The sequence below is a fragment of the Cephus cinctus genome, unplaced genomic scaffold (genome assembly GCF_000341935.2).
Source record: "Cephus cinctus unplaced genomic scaffold, Ccin1 Ccin1_scaffold1154, whole genome shotgun sequence".
In the NCBI taxonomy this organism is placed as follows: Eukaryota; Metazoa; Arthropoda; class Insecta; order Hymenoptera; family Cephidae; genus Cephus; species Cephus cinctus.
The window spans coordinates 9,728-30,784 of NW_014333647.1; the positions used below are offsets into that span (position 1 = coordinate 9,728).

General features: G+C 36.3%; 1 protein-coding gene and 1 non-coding gene across 2 annotated transcripts; one reads left to right on the forward strand and one right to left on the reverse strand.

Annotated features, from left to right (window-relative positions):
* Nucleotides 1-4,935: 4,935 nt before the first annotated feature.
* On the reverse strand, nucleotides 4,936-5,055 carry LOC112495033. The gene has a single exon (XR_003061155.1). It is a non-coding gene; the product is annotated as a 5S ribosomal RNA (ribosomal RNA).
* A 10,614-nt stretch (nucleotides 5,056-15,669) lies between these two features.
* On the forward strand, nucleotides 15,670-16,101 carry LOC107272284 (histone H3). Its single transcript, XM_015749294.2, has one exon. The coding sequence runs from the start codon at nucleotides 15,686-15,688 to the stop codon at nucleotides 16,094-16,096; it is 411 nt and encodes a 136-aa protein (XP_015604780.1). The 5' UTR covers nucleotides 15,670-15,685; the 3' UTR covers nucleotides 16,097-16,101.
* Nucleotides 16,102-21,057: the final 4,956 nt, after the last annotated feature.

Sequence of the window (21,057 nt, forward strand, 5' to 3'; positions counted from 1 at the left end):
TGAAAATAGAACAAGATGCAATTTGTCCGAATGAAATCGGTTGCAGCGTTCTCGAGAAAATAAATATTAAAAATTTAGAAATATTATCATTTTAAGTGATGATTTCCAATCACCGCCAAAAGAAAACAATAGCAGTAGAAAAAGTAGAGTTGCAGTAGAAAAGGAAAGTGGCGGGCGTTTGATTCTGTGAACACATTCACTCAAGTAGAAACAGTAATATTATCATTGGACTATAACTTCTCGAATATGAGACATTCAATCGCACACTTTTTAAAGTTGGATCAGGAAAATGGTAATGTTCTGAATGGTATTTATTAATGTATGTATGTACTCTTTAATCTTTTTCCCGTACTTTCCTGTACTTTCTCATGTACTTTTTCCCCTACATTTTCTTCTACATTTTCCCGTATACTTTCCTGTACTGTTTCCCTATAAATTTGGAACGCAATATCTCCCTTATTATGTATGCTACCCTTACGAATTTTTGTTTCATCTCCATTTTTTCTTGCTCTGCAACTTTTTTAATTAACTTTTTCTGATATCATTTGAAATGGTTAAAATAATTGTTTTTATTTGCGAACGGTAGTTAAACGAACAATAATAATATGCCCATTCGATTTTATTTCGTGTCGAATTAAGTTTTTTCGAGCCTCGTAAGCTGCGTACGCTCGTCACATATTTGAGAGGCTATAGTCTGATGATAATGTTAGTTTCTGCTTGAGTTGATATACATATTTGTAGAATTAAATTCCCGGCACTTTCCGCCACTACCTTTTAGCATAGCGCAATTCCTAGCCCTAAGTAACATTGTACCTCTCATACGATGTCTCGTAATAGTGACTTCTTCATAACGGTGCCAATGGTTTCGAATGAAATAAAAGTCATTTTGTAATTTATTTTTGTCTATTATTATAAACAGAAACATCGAATGCATATGTACATATGTATGTATAACTGTGTCATTTAAACAGACAGAAGACACGTTCTTCGTGCGGTATCGGTGTACAAGGGATTTTTTCACTTTTTCACTTGGGATTCCGGAGGGTATCACACAATTTTGTAACGCAGGTGTTGAATTCCTAATGCGTGAGTTGAAATCCTCGTTCGGTATTATTAAATACAAAAACTAAAAATCATTTTATGAAAAATACATATTTACTGTAATTTCGGATTTCTCAATCAAATCTAAATAGTAAGATAAAACTCATACTCTTTGTTGCACGAAGTATCGCTTCGAGAATGCATCTTCTATTACCTCTCCCAGTTCCTGATATTAGTGCTAAGTTCAGTCTCCCTAAAATGCTAAGTAAAATCCATCTTGTCATTTCTTTCGATTTTTCAGTCCAATGTCGTTGTATTTCAACCAAGTCTAGCTCAGAGATTAGAACTGCACTTCCACCTATGAGCTCAACCTCTTTTGTAGTATTATTAGTAATAAAATTATGCTCGGTCTCATTGTCATCGTCATTGCGTTCATTATCATTTGGTGCCGTACTGTCGTTGTTTGTATTATCACCATCACCGTCTTCGTCGACGTTATCGTTATTGTCGTCATCCATCTATGTATCTATCTATCTATCTATCTATCTATCTATCTATCTATCTATCTATCTATCTATCTATCTATCTATCTATCTATCTATCTATCTATCTATCTATCTATCTATCTATCTATCTATCTATCTATCTATCTATCTATCTATCTATCTATCTATCTATCTATCTATCTATCTATCTATCTATCTATCTATCTATCTATCTATCTATCTATCTATCTATCTATCTATCTATCTATCTATCTATCTATCTATCTATCTATCTATCTATCTATCTATCTATCTATCTATCTATCTATCTATCTATCTATCTATCTCTTCCCATACATTTCCCTGAGTGAAGGAATAAAACAAGAATTGGTATCTGCCAGGTTCCCCTGATTTAAATCCATAAAACGTTTGTACTTTTATTGTACTTCTTTTACTTTTTCTATGAATGAGTATACATACATACTTTCTCCCATACTTTTTAAGTGACAATCTGGAGTAAAATAATTAGCGTAAATAGTCGCTAATAAATGGATAAATTACCATAAATAAAAACAAAAGTTTTAATGGTAGTCATTTGTAATTATTATTATTAAAATTATAGAAACTGCTCAAAATGACCACCTTCGGCATTTATGCACATACGCAATCGCATAACGAACAAGTCTGATACTCGCTGCAACATCTGCTCCGTCACTTCAGCGAACGCTTGATGGAGCCGAAGATTTAATTCTGACTCGCTGACGGGTGAATCTTGCCGAAAATAAACCTTCTGTTTAATAAAACCCCAAAGAAAGAAATTCAAAGGATTTAGATCGGGTGATCGGTGTGGCCATGCAACAGGCCCGCCTCTACCGAACAAGTGCTCGGGAAAAGTGTTATTAAGAAATGTTCGCACGTTTCGAAAATAATGAGCTGGAGCCCCATCGTGCTGGAAAAACATGCTTCTTCTGACTTGAGGTGGTATTTCATCATTTATCATATTTAAGAAGTCTCCTTTGAGAAACTGTAAATAGTTATTCCCATTTATATTACTTGGTAAAATCACAGGCCCAATCTAAACAGAAAAGATGGAAAATAATACATTAATATCGTGAATTGTTCTACTGATTTGTCGTGTTTAATCAATTATTGACTGATTCGCTTCATTTATTTTCAATTCAATTTACCAGTTGATTTCCGAATATTCCACACCACAAGTTAATGCTGAATCGCACTTGAAAATTTTGTGACCTCGTTAAAAATGGGTTTTGTACTGCCCAATGGTGATTATTATGACAATTAATCATACCCCCGCGATCAAATTTACATTCGTCGCTAAATAGTATATTTTGAATAAAACTCGAATTTTCTTCAAACTTGTGCAATGCCCACTGGCAAAATTGCAGCCTTTGAGGTTTGTCGGTTGGATTCAGTAGTTGTACACGTGTATAATAGTATGGATGAAGCAAGGCTTCCTTCCATATTCTATGAAAACTTGATTTGCTTATTCCAGTTAGGTTAACTACCTCTCGTGTACTGGTTGTTCGATCATTTTCGACTAGATTCATGACACGTTGCTTAGCGTGATATTGAACTGGCCGAGCATCACCGCCTCCTTCTATACCACGACGCGGAAGAACCGAACCAGTTTCCGTTTGACGTCGAACTACCGCGAGGACTGTTTTGTGACTGTTTTGTGAGAAAATTAGCAATAATGTGCTTTAGATCTATTATTTTTTGTGAAATAAGTTTTGTTACTTTTTCGGAATAGCATTAGGGTTGGTTGAATGAGGTGTATGCATGAATGCTAAGTATGAAATGAATGAAGTTGAATAATTATAATTTTATTGTTTATTATATTACTTTAGTTAATATGCTTTGCAACTAGCAGGAAATTCAATGTATACAAAACGATATTATAATTTGAAATTCTGTTAGTGATAGTTGAAGAATTTGTGTGGAAAGTATTGTACTGCTTTTGAATGGGTTGTTACATCGCCTCTCCCTGTTGTTCTTGATTCTGTTGGATATCAGTTAGACGTTACTGATTCATTGTAAACATAGGGGAAAAAATGGAGAATTTCTTTTTCTTTCTTTATTTAATTCACGGCTTCGACCTTAGGGATCATCAGGCGAAACTTCTGTCGCTTTATCGGCGACTTGAATGGATAACGTGAGTAGTTATACAAGGAGAGTTCTGGACCAAGATTCCTGCACCGACATATTACCGACCTGTGGGTTCTCATCCGTGCTAAGTTGGGACGTGGTGCCCCCTAGGTGAGCGACGTTGGCGCCCCCTGGGTGAGCGACGTTGGCGCCCCCTGGGTGAGCGACGTTGGCGCCCCCTGGGTGAGCGACGTTGGCGCCCCCTGGGTGAGCGACGTTGGCGCCCCCTGGGTGAGCGACGTTGGCGCCCCCTGGGTGAGCGACGTTGGCGCCCCCTGGGTGAGCGACGTTGGCGCCCCCTGGGTGAGCGACGTTGGCGCCCCCTGGAAGCGGTCCTGCTCAACGACTGATAATTTGCTGCCGGCGAAAAAACAGCAAATTCAAAATAACGGACTTTGAACGGATGAGGAATTTGTCTATAGAGATACGGTTTATGAGTTAATGAATTGAAAAGTTTGGCTCAACAAAACGGAGCTTCCTATTTTCAATTTAATATTTTACACTTCAGAACTAATAGAAGCACTATCAAAAACCCCCTGTTTGCGAGTTTCATGAAACTTTAATTGCATATTTTAATCGATTTTGATGTCCACTATATTGGGCTTGCAATTTTGAATTTCTTAGTTCTTATTTCAAATTCAATTAGAGCATCATTGAAAATCCTGTATGTCAAGTTTTATGAAGTTTTATACAATAATTTCGGAAATAAAAGGTTCTGTATACTCGTCTCGGAGGTATCAAAAATCAAATTTCATGAGTTTACAACTGTAACTTTAATTTCTGTGAATTAGATCCTCCATAATGGTATTATTAATTTTAAGAAATATTGAAAACTGAAGAATTTTTCACGTGGTATTAAATGACACTCAGGAATAATAGTCGTTCATAATGGAGGATTCCGAATGTAACATGAAGTATGGCAATTAGAGTGAAGTTTAGTTGTTTCTTTATTAGGCCTATAAAAGTAACGATCAATGGTTTCATTCACAAACTTAATGAAATTGACAGTGTCAATGGTATAAGATTACCTGTTAATTAATACCGGTTCGGTTTACGACGTTGCAACAATCAATGGAGGCAGGTACGACCGTCGATTTCGAGGTAGTACCAACCACCTACAGTGACTAACTGAATACATAACTAATTCTTTATACCTAAGAAACGTTGCCAATCATTCCAAAGAGTTTAAAATTATTGATTTCATATAAAGATTTTTCAAAAAGAAGTGTTTTTAGGGGGGGGGGGGCAAGGACACGCGGTGTTCCCAAGCGGTCACCCATCCAAGTACTGACCGCGCCCAACGTTGCTTAAACTTAAGTGATCGGACGAGAACTTGTGTATTCAACGTGGTATGGACCTTGCCGACAGTATTCAGCTACGTGTCTACATATAACAATCTTTATTTATGATACATATTCATCTGTGTTTATACACAGAACATTTTATAAATATTCAGTTTGATTAGATTTTATTTTAGATTAGATTAGAGTTTATAACAATGATTAGATTTTATAACAATGTCATTCTTATCATCATTGATTAATATTTTTATATTAATGTTAAATTATTTCTAAAATATGCTCAAACTACATTAAGGGGAGCAAACCATTTAGACGCCCGAAAATGAGTCATTTTTTATGAATTTTTTTTGAAGGTGATAAATAATCGCATCATTTTTAAATTTTAATATCGTTTTACTCCACTTTTGAAGCGTAGAAAAACTTTTTTTTGTTTTAAGACAAAATAGCGGCTCTCTACGGTATTTCTCCAAGCGTCTTTTACGTGGCACCAAAAGGTGCTGCATTTGTAACATTTTTTGTATTAATCTGAAACCAAAAAAAAAACAATTTTTTTTCCGATTACTGACATGTGCAGGGGAGGGATAAACCTATAAAACGATGAAATAGTATAAAATTAAAAATTAAGTAGGCTGTTTAATGAAATGTTCAAATTTTCGATTATTTTTTCGACAATTTTTACCCCAAAAAAGTAATTTATTTAAGCGATATCTTTAAAACTTTACGTACATCTTTCTGATAATGTTACAGACAGAAACCTCCCAAAAATTCAGCCAGATCGATCAATAACTATTTGAGTTACAGCACGAGCAGTTTTTGAAAATGTAGTTTCGAAATAATCGCGTTTAAAGTTTCAATACGATAAAGCTATTAGTTTTAGTGTCTTATCGATCAATCAGCGATTGCAGACGTATATAATAAACCTTCAGCCTCCTCGAAAAGCTGATTATCTTCCATTTGCTGTTGTTTTCTGACTATACGAGCTGCTTTTGTCTCACAAAGACTCATCCGACTCTTCCTCGCTACTCGCACCTCATCGGTGTTTTCAGCGAAAACTTTCGAGTAGGTGCCAACAATGATACTTAAGTTATTCATAATTCTAAGAATGGAGGTATAGCCTTCATTAAATATCCCAGCAGTAATATAGGCTGAGATTTCAATAATTTTTAATCCAGAATGCACGTGCTTTGGAGATAATTGCCAAACTGTCGCGTTAAAACTTTCATTGGCATCCTTTGTATCGCCACCCAAGCATCTTTCCAGTAAATCATCCCTAGATAATTCTTTATAAATTTGTAGGAGATGCTCTTTCATCTCTTCGCGAAGTAATGGAATAAGATTTTCAAGTTTTGGATCTTTTTTTAAAGCGATAGCTTTCTGCCACTTGCACCAGCTCTCGGCTCCAGTCGGGCAGTTTCCATGATTCGGCTCGTCTTTTGTTAAAAAAATATGATAACAAGTGGCCATAATTTCTTTTTTCATATTTTCAACACTATTTACGTTTCTCTGAATACCTAAACCATCATATTTTGTGAGTTTTTTTACAACCTTATCCGTCAACTTTCCTTTTCCCGAAAGTTTTTTTTCTTTTCTTACATTTCGAAATCTGGTGTCCATTCTCTTTTCAACGTGGTCAATACACTTGCTTTTTACAACATTCAGCTCGTTACCATAAGGATCCAATTCTAGAATGAAATTTTTTAAATATTTTACGCCGAACTTCTCTTCCGATGTTGAAAACATTTCTTTCATAGCATCAACCTCCATTTTTCCCGATGAGCCCTCGTGACTGTTCATGAATTTTTCTTCCTGATACTCAAACCATTTACGATATTCTTTACTATGAGTCTTATCTTTCCAGGACGTACAATCTTGGCAATAACTGCTTTTTACAACCAAATCAATCACCTATGAGCGTTGTAACACCATGCCATGATTTGAACCCACGCTTTTTCCATGTACTGTCACCAGAGACTTTCAGATCATTTTCTTCCCTTCCATGTTCAATATTTTTTTCTATCTCTTTTTTAACAGCATTTTGTGAAACAAATTCAAATGATGACTTAGCAGCTGCATGAATATGCTCGGCAATTGTAGTGTAACTGCCTTGACTCAATCCAGTGCACATGTCCATAAGATTGCAAAATACATTTATTCCTTCTCTTGCAACACCCAAAAGTCTCATGACTAACACTATCCTTCGATTTATTTCGTAACTAGTATCAGTAAATGGTCCTGAGATAATTTCTTTATTACCACACCGACACGTAACGACAATTTTAAAACCTAGGCCTCTCGACCCTAACTCTTCAAAACTTATTCTTTGCTTGCATGTAGAACAAATCAAAATTTTTGACAGAGCAGTAAACACAGTGAAAACCTCAATAATTCTGTATCCGTGCGAAGGATTTGTACGGATATCCTCACTGCTGGCAGTCTGTAATCTTTTCTCACTCGCACTTGCATCGTCACTTGTACTCGGCCCGAAACTCTCTCTGTACTTATCTGTACATTGATTACCTTGATAATCTCTTTTTCTAGAATATCTTCGAGCGATGTTACCTCGAGTTCCTTTAGGATAGTTTGGCATTTAAAGGATTAGGAAAGGATTGGCATTTAGGATAGTTTGGCGTTTCCAGTTAAACTGATTCTAATGCTTGGACAACGTTCGATCCGTATACCTGCAGTTACTCGCTATATATATATAACGGTCTATCAATACAATGTAAGGGTATTCCCGCTTTAAATATAGTCAATTCTCTGCCAAAACTTATAGGACAAAACAATTAGACAAAAGTATTTGTGAAAGGCTCCACCCCAAGCGCTCCGGCTACCTGACTAGCTTATTTACACCTCTTTGAATTTGGCTTCTCATTATGAAAATTAATTTAAAAAAGTTAGAGTTCTGCTTGCCCCCAGAAGAGCTCTAGAGTTCCTGACAGTTTTCAGAAATAGTTCTGTCGATTAAATACAAAAAATTGCAATATTTGAAAATGGGGGGGCCAACTCCAGGGCCCCCGCCCCCAGTTTTGAAAAAATGTAATTTTTTGGGCAGTCCTGAATAGATTAACAATAGTTCTACAGTTCTCTGTACTTTTTATCAATAGTTCGGGTCATTATCCGCTTGAAAATAAAGTTTGAAAAAATGCGTCAGCCCACCATCTTTTAGAAAATCGTTTTTTTTTTAGTGTTCCGAATAGTTCTCAAAGAGTTCTACAGTTCCCTGTACTTTTTATCAATAGTTCGGGTCATTATCCGCTTGAAAATAAAGTTTGAAAAAATGCGTCAGCCCACCATCTTTTAGAAAATCGTTTTTTTTTTAGTGTTCCGAATAGTTCTCAAAGAGTTCTACAGTTCCCTATAGGTTTTGGGTACAATACATACCCAGATTCCGTCAAAAAAAAACGATGTCAAATAAGTATTTCAAAAAATCAATTAATCGTATAAAATCCGATACTCCTGAAATACTGGATGGATTAATTAAGTCCAGGTATTCGTTTTATAGAACTCTTTTGAGAACTATCAGGAACTCCCATCAGAACTCCCGAAACTCTTCATTTTTTTGTTTTTCGAATTTATCCTACTTGCTACGGAGAATCTTTGAAATCACAGAACTCTTTCAATTTTAATTTCTCAGCTTTTTACCATAAGAATTATCGATAGAGCTCTTTGAGAACTACCCAGAACTCCCGGAACTCTTCATTTTTTTTTCAACGAATGCAGGACTAAATTGGTACTGTATTGGTACGTATACAACTTATTGAGTAATCGTTCCTGTGCAAGTAGTAAGGACAGAGTATATCCTTATGTTCTTCTTTACGTTAAGGCATAAAAATATTGCTATAACAAACAAGATGTTTAAGAAATTTTCAACAAGATTACAAACACATGAAATACGAAACTTGTTATAACTGTAAATAACCTGTGTATTGTACTTGTATTTTATTAAACTTAACTATTTTTTTATTGAAGTTTTATCATAATACTTGACCTAACAATTGAAGAAAAAAACCAAAAACATCGAATATAAGTGCGGTTAGTAATTTATATTTTTTTTATTCCAACTATCTTTTTCTTGAACTTGTCTCATCGTATTGCTTGCCTCATTTCTGTTTATCGCTACTCAAGTCAGTCAAAAAAAAAATGAAGAGTTCCAGGAGTTCTGATGGGAGTTCTGGATAGTTCTCAAATAGTTCTATCGATAATTCAGATGGGAAAAAGCTGAGCAATTACAATTGAAAGAGTTCTGTGACTTCGAAGATTTTCAAGCGGATAATGACTGGAACTATTGATAAAAAGTACAGGGAACTGTAGAACTATTGGTAATCTATTCAGAACTCCCAAACAAATTACATTTTTTCAAAAATGGTGAGCGCCGTGAAGTAAACCCCTCATTTTTTAAAATCGCGATTTTCCACATTTAATCGACAGAACTATTTCTAAAAACCATCAGGAACTCTAGAACTCTTCTGCGGGTAATCAGAACTCCAACTATTTTTCTGAAATGACCATAATGATGGGCTAACTTAACAGAGGTCTTGTTTACAGTATGCGGACCCCGGCGCTCTCGACTATGTGCAACTCCGTACATTTTTAATATTTAGATTTTTCCTTTTTCCAGTATATTCTTAATATATTATACTTTCGAAGTATGAGAAAAAAATTGATTTTTTTAAAATTGTAAATGGTTTTCTCCCCTTAACAGACGAACAAATAAAACATAGAAGTCATTAAAGACACTGTTGCAAAAATAATTATATGAATTAGATATTAGCTATATTATTATTCGAACAAAAACCATAATATAATCTAAATCTTGATTCGTGAAAGAGGTGAGGAATTCAAATTAATTAGTGCATACTATTGTAAAACGGTTTGCTCCATTTACGTATTGAAAAAGTTGGTGGCCCTGAAAAGGGCCCTTGTGTACGAAGAGTAGTTGAGAACCGGAGAAAAAAATGAACCACCAAAGCCATAGAGAGTGCCTCCTTGACGTTTCAGCGCATAGACCACGTCCATGGCAGTGACGGTTTTTCTCTTGGCATGATCGGTGAACGTAACTGCATCACGGATGACATTTTCCAGAAAGATTTTAAGAACACCACGGGTCTCTTCGTAAATCAGGCCAGAGATGCCAGAGATCCCTGATAAAGTATGGATTGAGCAAATTTATTCAAACCTTTCGTACATTATTAAGAATACTTTTAACAATATTCTGTAAATTTTTCATGCAGAAATATTGAAAAATAATCCGGTGACAGAGCTTGCCCCAGAACGTCTTAGAAAAATAACAATTTGCGGTGTTCACTATATCTCGGTCGGAAATTATCTGAAATCAAAAACCATTAAAAATTAGTCAAAGAATCATCAAATCCTTCCCGCAACGTTCTATGATTATTTTTTGTTTTTCATTTAAAAATTGTTGGTGGCCATCTAAAGTGTAAGCTGCTATTTTCCACGAAAAATTCCGTCATTTTGTGGGTGGGAAACCACCTTAATGTAAAAAAAATTTTAACTACACGTTGGGGGGAGGTATTTTATATGTAGAAAATGTGTACCAAGTTTGAAATGAATCGGTCAAGTAGTTTTTAAATGGCAGTGAACACGGACTTTGTAAAAGTAGTTTTGAGAAAAACGCGTTTAAAAGTTTATGAGCTAAAAAATGAAGAAAATTTTTTTTTTCAACTTACACAGAATCATCGATTCCAGCTCCATAGAGTAGACTCCCTGCATCAGCTTCGATGTCTTCAGCCTCTTTTTTCTCAAGTCTTTGTTTTATCCTGGCTTCTTTGCTCTGCTGCTCAGCTTGGATCTCGGCCCTGTCAATGCGATTGCTGTCCTCCAATCTTGCGTATTCATGAGCGCTTGGGCCGACGCTGACGTTCATATCCGACAGAAGGGTGAGAAAAGCACCACCACCTTCGTTGAAAGTGTTTGCTGCCAGATAATTTTTTCGGTGCAATTCTCCAAATTAGCTGGTTCAAACTTTCGTTGGCATTTTGAGTAAAACCTCCAAGACACCTTTCCAGAAGTTCGTCTTTACTCAAATCTTCGTAAATCGGTTTGATCGCTTATAAGACATCCTCTGGAAGTGGAGTGTAATTATGTCTGAAATTTTCCACTCCTGTTGTGGCCAAAGCTTTTTGATATGGACACCACAAGTTCTCACCGTTCGAGCACTTATCGTGTTGAGGGTTATCGTCTGTTGACTGCTGGTGGTAGAACGTTGCCCAGATTCCATTTTTCATTTCTTCTAGCGAATTACAATTATGCCTTATTGCTGCTCCGTAGTATCGACTCAAATTATCGATGACTTTTCCGGTGAGTTTTCCTTCTTCGCCGAGTACTTTATTTCGCCGTGTTTTACCAGCATTTTCCCCTGTTTTCACAACTTTATCTTCTACAGTATTTTTTACCAGATCACGTAGACGTTTTCCCATTCTTTTCTGCACGTGACCTACACATTCTTTTTTATTTATAGTAAAATTTTCACCGTAAGGTTCAGCTTTCACTAAATTGCCGTAAGTTTTACTGTCAGCGTCTCCGATATAGTTGCTGATCTTTGCATCGTAATCTTCTTCTGAGCGGCGAAACATTTCAATAACAGCGTTAACTTCCATGTTACCTGATGGTCCGGTGTGATCGGCTTGACATTCATTATTTTCAACGTATTCTTCGTGCCACTCTTCAAATTCAGCAGTATTTAATTTTATTTCCCATAATTTGCAAAGCTGACAGTGCAAACTACTTATGAAAATATCAATAACTTTTCCAGACCAATATCCAATCAAGGAAGTGACGCCAAAGAAGGATCTGAAGCCTTGCTTCTGCCACGTGCCGTCGCCAGAAATGGTCAAAGTGTCAGACTCCGAATTTGCACTTGTTTTCTGTTTTTCTTCGTCTGCGGCGGAAAGAAGAAATTTATTCAGCAGTCGTTTTGACGCAGCAGCACATCGATTTCATAAGATCCAAATACGACGGTTTGGATAAAAAATTACTTGCAATGTCCATGAGACCGCAAAATTTATTGCAGCCTGCTAAACCCAAACCTAACGTACGCTTTACGAAAGCAAATCTAGTGTTGATTTCATAGCGTTGACCAGTTTTCTCGCTCGACGGTATAAAGCTTGGATCACAATTGGCACATTTCACTTGAATTTGAAAGCCAAGGCCTTCTTTTTCACAACTTTTGATCTCAACTGAACCATCACACTGAGAATATTTTACTAAACTTACGGTGGTTGAGAAAACAGGCAAAAAATCAATGACTCTGTAATGTTTTTCAACGTCTTCCGGCACACTCGCACTGGTATTCAACTTTATTTTCTTCGATGATGCACTTTTTGTAGTAGCCTCATCCTTATTTGTTTTATTTGGATTAGGCCTTTTTTCGATCTGCATAAATAAGTTCTTGCACTTTTTCGGCTATCTCTCGAAACTTAACATAATCTCGGCATTTTTTTACAGAAAAATTCTTGACAAAATTATAAAATCACAAGCGCACGATCGAACGTACAACGACAAACTGATGCTCGTCTTTCGTTTTAAACAAACAGGATCTTCCGTTTTAAAGACAGGATAATTGACCAGAACAATAGAAGTGAATAAGCTGTATACCTGCTCGACAGCTGCACTGCCTTTCCGATCGCCCGCTGTTGTCAGAGCTATAGTGTTAAAGAACAGGAGACTAACTAGACAATAACTTCAAGAGTTTTGCTCAGATCGACTTAAAATTTTGGGAATATATTCTTGAAATGTTTAAAAATAAGATAAGACAAAAAAATTTTCGAAAGTGCAAACCCTTAACCCCCTAAGGGACAACAACATCACTGTGACGCCTCTTTTTTCGCCCTTATTTCGCGATTTTTTTTCAATAGGAAAAAAAGTTTCAGACCAAAAATTTTTTTTGCATGCTATTTATTGTCTTTTCATCTGCCGAAAACAATTTTTTTTCCCAAAATGGCGGCTTGCGAGCCACCGCCGCGCGCCGTGTTTTCTATTTCCTCTCCCACGGGCAGCAGTGCAAGTGCAATAGATTTGGTCCTGGAACAAAAGTAAAAATTTTTCCGTTAATTATATTAGATTTTGGAGGGAAGTACATAGGATAATTGAAAAATATTAATTTAAAAAAATTGGGACGCTTTTGAAAATAACATTCGATTTTTTGCTTAAAAATCGTATCTAAAATTCGATGTAACTTTAAAAATCATTATGATATCAAAAATATCCTATGTACTTCTCTAGATAATGTGGTTTTATTGATTCTGTAAAAAATTGAAGTAAATCGAATGAAAATTACTCGAGTTATGCTGCTGCCCGTTGTCAAAAAAGTAGTTTCGAGAAAAACGCGTTTGAAGTTTTGGTCCCGAATAATTTATGAATAATCGAACAAAAAAATAATTTACCTTTAATCGGCGATTCCGGCACTATAAAGTTGTCCTTCCAGCATGCTGTCCGATCCCGCCGTCCCCTTCCTAGTGCTCGTGGGGGCCTTCCTTGCGTCCTTAGCGGCCTCCGTCATGGAGCCCTCCGCCAAAGTTATTCTCGCCGGGTCGAATTCCGCGCAAAAATAATAACAATTTTGGCCGATTAGAACCCCCAAGGTCTCCAAAACTTTCATCAGACTTGAGAGGCCGTCGTTGAAACTCAATACTGCGATGTCGGTCGCAATATCGAGTATTATTTTGCCTCCCGACTGAGACTTGGGGGCCATCGACCAAATCACTTTATTCAAGCTTTCATTATTATTTTGCGTGAATCCTCCCAAACACCGTTCGAATAAATCTTCTCTGCTCAAGCTTTCATTTATTGGTGAAATCGCTTCGAAAATTTCTTAAGGCAGATGCGACTTATGGTGATACTCAGATAATTTGTTCTCGAATATCGCGCGCTGCCACGAGCACCACAAATCTCCTCCCTCCGGGCAATCTTCGTGATGCGGCTCCGTGTCTGTGGACATTTTATGGCGAAGTGTTGCCCAAATGGCCTGCTTCATTTTCATGACGGAATCGGAGTTTCGTCGAATGGCCAACCCATAAAATGAACTCAATTCGTCAATGAATGTACCCGTCAGCTTGCTTCTTCCGGATAAACCTTTTTGCTGTTTTACGAGCTCACGGAGGCGCGTTCCCATACGTTTCTGTACGCGGTCGATGCATTCTTTTATTGTTATTTGGAAATCATCGTATGAACAGCTATTAGTAATACCTAGAAAGGTTTTGCTATCGCCATCTCTCACGTAATTTTTGTATCTGATCCCATGCAGCTGTTCAGATCGCTGGAACATTTCCACCACCGCGTCAACTTCCATTTTCCCCAAGGATCCTGTGTGGTTCGCTTGGCACTCTTCGTCGTCGGTAGTTTTCCACTCCCAATACCTCCGCACTATCTTCTTGTTTTTCCCAATATTCACAAGCTTTGCAGTATTTCGATTTCACTTCAACGTCTATAACTTTTCTAGTATTACAGCCGATTAGTGACGATATTCCGAATAGTGAATTGAAACCGCGCTTGCGCCACGATCCATCGGCGGAAACGGTTATTCCGTCGGTTTGTTCATTTTCTGTCGAAATTCTTTGCTCATGCATAGCTGCGTTTTTTCGACTCATCTCACTCACTGCAGTCGTAGCAATTGAAATCGTTTTTACAATTTCATCATATCAATCATAAAAAGATTGGAACACGGGACGCGGCATATCCATAAATGCACAGAATTTTCTTAGGCCATTCAAGCCGCCGCCCAATAATCGCATTGTAAAAACGATTCTTCGATTTATTTCGTACGCATTGTCGATCATCGGGCAAGAATTAATTAATGTTTTTCCACAATTTCTACAGTCGACTTCAATTTTAAAACCGAGTCCCTGCATACTTTTTTCCGCGAATTTTATTTCGGAGTCGCATATTTTACATTTCACCAGCGTCGAAATTGTATTTAAAACGGTAAAAAGATTTAAAAGTCTGTAGCCGAAATAGTGATTTACGGCAACCTCGAAATCACTCGACGATCTCAATTTTTTGCGAACGTGCTCACTTGTTCCGACTTGCCCTCGGAGCTATAGCGATTTGGCGGCTTTCAATTCGATATTTTTTATCTCAGCCTGGTCCTACAGTGGCCCGTCGCTCCCTTCTTGCCGTCAAACACTTTGTTGTCACTCATGTTGAGGAAAAACAAGATTTGTTCAATATCTGAGAATGAAACGAGCGTGTTCGAACCGGTATAAGCGTGCAACCTACTGGCGTCGTTTCAACGGATAAAATTATGCAAACGGTCAGCCGCCTGCCGCGCGGGATACCAAGCCGCGCGGAGCGTGCTCCGCATTGCTCTAGAAAATTCGCTATATCTCGAGAAAAAAAAATGTTAGAGCCTTGGGCCCGACGAATTATTAATTCTAAATACTATATATTTAAGATTCATTAAAATGATTTTCAAAAAATCGATTTTTTTTTTCACAGTGGTGTTGTCCCTTAAACAAATATTGGGTAATACTGACGCAGCATCTAGGATTCGAGGGGTATTTATCCTTGCTGCCGTGCGTATCCCCACCACTTACCGTCTGGCCAATGAGCGTCAAGCTCAACAATCGGGCGAGTCTATAAGAAGTCAGTGACCAAAGTTGATGCTGTCATACTGCGTTTGAAACTTATGGTGTAAGGTTCTATCGACGCTCACAGTGAAAGATATATTAGTTGAACATGGCTCGTACGAAACAGACTGCTCGCAAATCAACTGGAGGAAAAGCTCCTCGGAAGCAATTGGCTACGAAAGCCGCACGTAAAAGTGCACCAGCTACCGGAGGAGTTAAGAAGCCTCATCGCTACAGACCAGGAACCGTCGCTCTGCGTGAGATTCGTCGCTATCAGAAGAGCACGGAGCTGCTCATTCGCAAACTGCCCTTCCAGCGATTGGTTCGCGAGATCGCTCAGGACTTCAAGACGGACCTTCGCTTCCAGAGTTCAGCCGTGATGGCACTTCAAGAAGCTAGCGAGGCTTATCTCGTCGGCCTCTTCGAAGACACCAACTTGTGTGCCATCCACGCCAAGCGTGTCACCATCATGCCAAAGGACATCCAGTTGGCTCGGCGTATTCGTGGAGAACGTGCCTAAATACCGAAGGCATATAAAATAATAACGGTCCTTTTTAGGACCAACACTCTGTTATTTCGAGGAACATGCACATCCGTTTACACTCTGAAAGAGTCTGAAAGGCGTTTCTGAATTTAATCCAACACGCCCACTCACATACGTTTTAGTATACTTTAGCCGACATACTTCTTATTTAATACTTTCTTTATGCAGTAAATATTGTTTTTACTCTTAACATTGCTGAGGCCTGGTTGATTCCATATGAATCAATATTTTAGAGCTAATAACTTGCAAGTTCAATATTTTCCCCAGTATTCATAACTCTAGCAAGAGAACTTGTGTAATAGCGGAAACGTTTATTTTCTTTAATTTAGGAATTTTAAGGTTCATTCACTGATAAATGATCGTCAAGTTCTTTCTCTCTTTTAGTAAAGATTTTACGTTGAGAAACTTTAAATTCTTAGTTTTAGAGCCTCGGTTGGTCTATCATATTCTTTCAGGGAATATTCTTCAATGCATATGTTACCCTTAACTGTTTTTTTTTCTAATCGTAATGTTGCTTTTCTCGAACTCTGAACTGCTCTGTTCTTTCTTTGCTTATTCGTGTATCGGTATTCCTAAATCTGTAGCGCCTTTGAAACGTACGATGTTATAACGTTGAAAATGAATAAAACAATAGTCATGAAATTGCATGATGGTACTTCAAAACTGAACAAGCTCCATCTTTTACAAAATGGAGTATGAGAGGTTATAGAATTCATATAAGGATAGAAAATTAATTACGGAGATATACCGTGAATGGGAAGAGGAATGGCGCAGTTAAAAATGGCCCCAACATGTTGAGACCGAAATATATTTCTTTCTCACTTCCTAACGTCCAGTTCTTCTCACTGCGTAAGTGCGCAATTTTACTGACCTAACAACACCTAACCAATGTAACGCCAAACGCGGGTTACATGAACACTGAAGGAATTCGATTGGAGACAGCCGTTGTTATGATTGGTAGTGCGCGCATGCGCAGTGAGAGGAACTAAACGTTACGAACGAAGAGAGAGATATATCTCTGTCTCAACATAATGGAGCTACTTTCCACTCATTGCTAGAACAGACTATTCCCATTCCAGGAATGCAAATGGTATAAAATTCAAAAGAAACGAACTTATAGATTTTAGTAATAAGCATAATGTAGACATCATGATGCTAAATGAAACTGGAGTTACAATTAAAAATATACTAAGCATTAAAAACTATAATTATGTTAGGAAGGACAGAGATGGGGATACATCAGCAGGTGGACTAACTATTCTGGTGAAAAAAAACTTAGTAGTCACTGAAGCGGAAATAAATATAGTATCGATAGAAGAATTAGCTATCAAATTAGAAGAAAAATATTATGATGGTAGCAGCATATGCTAGACCAATGAGAAATTTGTTAATTAATGATTTGGATAAGATATTCAACTTGGGAAACAAAGTGCTGGTAGTAGGTGATCTAAATGCTAAACACAAAACATGGCATTGCAGCTATAACAACTCTAATGGGTAGTACTGCCTATTATTGGCACCAGATGGACACACTATTTCCATATAATGAAACAAAACGAAGCACAGTAGAGATTGCACTAGTCAAAAACGTACTTAATATAAATAATATTACAAAAAAAGAATGAACTGGACTCGGACCATTTACCTGTGATATTAAGCTTAAGTGATGTAGACATACTAGAAAGGGACAACCAAATGTACCTAAAATACAAAGAGACGTAGACTGGAGTAAATTCAGAGAGATTATTAATCGAAAACTTAGTATAAACTCAAACTTAACTAGCTCTGCGGATATTGACACAGAAATAAGCAGATTAACAAATACAATAAAGGAAACAATGATAACGGTAATACCGAGAAAAGAAATAAATATTAAAAACGTACCACTCCCGATAGAAATAAAAGGGCTCATAAAAGAAATAAATAAGGTGAGAAGAAAGCAACAGCAAGCGGGAAGCAAACATCTAAAAACGGTTAGAAACACGCTGTCTAAGCAAAGAAAAGATAAAATTAGAAGGTTTAATAATGAACAGTGGAACCTTAGGCTGAAAAATTTATCACACAAAGACAATTCTATTTGGAAGGTAACAAAATATCTAAAACCTGAAGGCTCAAAGCAAATTCCGACATTACATGGAGATAGAGGATTCGCGTTTACAGATGAGGACAAAGCGAATGTACTAGGTAGAAACTTTGAAAAGGTACATGAACTTGCAAAATCAATGGTTAGTACAAAAATGGATAATATAGTGGCAAAGGAATTACAACAAATTAGGGAAAAAATTATAGAATCCGCAGATATTAAACTTGCAACTCCAAAAGAAATTACGAAAATTATAGTAAAAGTCAGACCAAAAAAAGCTCCAGGACATGATGGGATTCAAAATATTGTTCTTACAAATCTTCCCAAAAAAGCAATAGTTCAACTTACACATATATTTAACAAATGTTTAAAACTTTCGTATTACCCGAATAGTTGGAAAAATGCAGTCATCTTAGCTTTTCAGAAACCAGGAAAGGACCCCCAAAACTATAGTCCTATAAGCTTGTTAACTTCAATGAGTAAAGTTTCTGAATAAGTCATATTAAATAGATTAGATATACATGAAGAAACAAACAAACAACTTATAAATTATCAATTTGGTTCCCGAAAAGAGCATAGCACAGTACACGAACTTGTAAAGTTGACACATTACATTTCAGAAGGGTTCAACACAAATAAGCACACATCACTTCTTTTAGATATAGAAAATACCGCAAGGTTCCTTTCTAGGACAGCGTCTTTTTCTTTACTATAAAAATGACATTCAAAAAATAGAAAACACGATCATAGCGCTATTTGATGATGATACGACGCTATTCACAGCCTCATGGCAAAAAGATACAGCCATAAATAGATTGCAGATACATTTAAATAAATTATTGAAATATTATAAGAATTGGAGAATAAAAATAAATACAGGAAAAACAGAATTAGTTATATTTAGCAAAAAGAGAGGGAATGTAACAAACACTCTAAATATAAGAAACAAACAAATAAATATTCAAAAACAGGCTAAATATCTAAGATTCATCCTAGATGAAAAGCTAAACTTTAATAAGCAAATAGAGGCAATAAGACAAAAGGTTACCATAGTGACAAAGAAACTGAATAGTATATTGAGAAGAAATAGTATATTAAGTATTAATAATAAGATGTTATTATACAAAATGATTGTCAAACCAATAATACTGTACGCAGCACTAGTTTGGAGCAATACTGCAAAAACAAATGTCAAAAAACTGTAAACTATACAAAGCAAACTACTGCGAGTGATAGCAAATGCTGATTAAAAAATTAAAAATGCTAACTTTCGCAGTAAATTAAAGATTAAAAAACTAGAAGACGAAATATATGCACACACTAAAAGATTCTTTGAATCTGAAATGTCAAAGGTTCCTATACTAGAAAATATATGTGAGCTGGATAAGAAAGATATATTCTACAAAACTAAAACAGCGTATTCTACAAGCTAAAACAGAGCAAATCAGAGTAACAAAACATTGCTAAAAAGTTTTATATTATAGTATTTGTAATTTTATTTTTATTTGTTGTTTAGTATGTAAGGTAAGCTTATAGAAATGATTCAGGTTTTTTCAATTTTCCAAAAAAATCAAATATACTAAATAGAAAAGCAAAGGTAAAAACAGACAAACAGATACAAAACAGAATAAAAATAGAGATAGAGAACCAATCAAAGTAAGGCAGGATCCAGCTAGAATTTTATTGATTATGCAGCAAACTCCTCACCCTCCCCCTTATTTTGGTTTCACTCCCTTTGCACAAAATACCAGCTTATACTTCATCCCGGTATTTCTATATCTATGTGTTGGAATGGTTAGTAACGCCATCTGAATAACATAAGGATGCGTTTCAAAATAGTATACACATATCTTAAGGCATATTCCGTAATTTCAGCCAATGATATCAATTGATTTTGGTCACCAGTCGAAATCAATAGATGCAATTGGCAATTACGGAATATGCCGTTAATAAACATCTTTTTACTATATAGTGATTTGCCTGTAATGTGAATCGGTCCGATTCTTAGGGTTCTGGGATCGATTCACTGAATCATCCAGTGTTTCAGATCTATCTGAAAAATCGACTTTCTTTCCCCAAAGAATTGATTTTTCAATTTATTATTCGATCTCAGATTGGCATGCCTAGTATAAAATGTAACGGTATTAGAAAACTGAGGAGCAGCCAGTGAAAATGAGTATGCAGGTATTTTAAAGCTGCGTGACAGGCAATATGCATCAAATGCCGTTGTTTTCCTACAATGGTAGGGCATCTAAATTTCGTTTAATAAATTTGCCAAATGATGTAAGTCAGGAGATTACAAAAATGATTTTGGTAAGGAATATCTTTTACTAGAGGTTATTGCGCACTTTTCATTAGGTAATTTCAAATGTTTAGATTAGCTCTATTTCTAATTGAAATTGATTATTTTCGAAGTACGTGACAGTGAATGATATTGTTATGATTATACCGACAAATGTTACGTGTCGTGTATTTTCATTTTTTTTTAATTATAAGTTTTTTTTTGGGATAATGGAGATGAAATAGTTTATATTGATGATCCTCTAGTAATCAACTTTACTGTCCCTGATAATTGAAAATCAAATGAACTTACCTGTAAGTGAAGTTCGATTGTAATTATATGAATGGCTCGTTCGAGATAATTACAACGTAGTTTTTTAGAGTAAACGTCTTTAATGATGAAAAGTAACAACTTTTTTTTGTACAAAATTACATAAATTACTCTTTGGGTAGAATTGCCTACGCAAAATTAATGTTATCTTTAATTATCGGTCTGTTATAAAATCTTGCAAATACTTTCGACCTTTGTGTCCACCCGGCTGCGTTTCTTATTAAATTTAAATCTACTCCTCGC

Excerpts from the sequence above, each read along its gene's own strand:
- LOC107272284 (XM_015749294.2), top strand. The coding sequence starts at position 15,686 with ATGGCTCGTACGAAACAGACTGCTCGCAAATCAACTGGAGGAAAAGCT.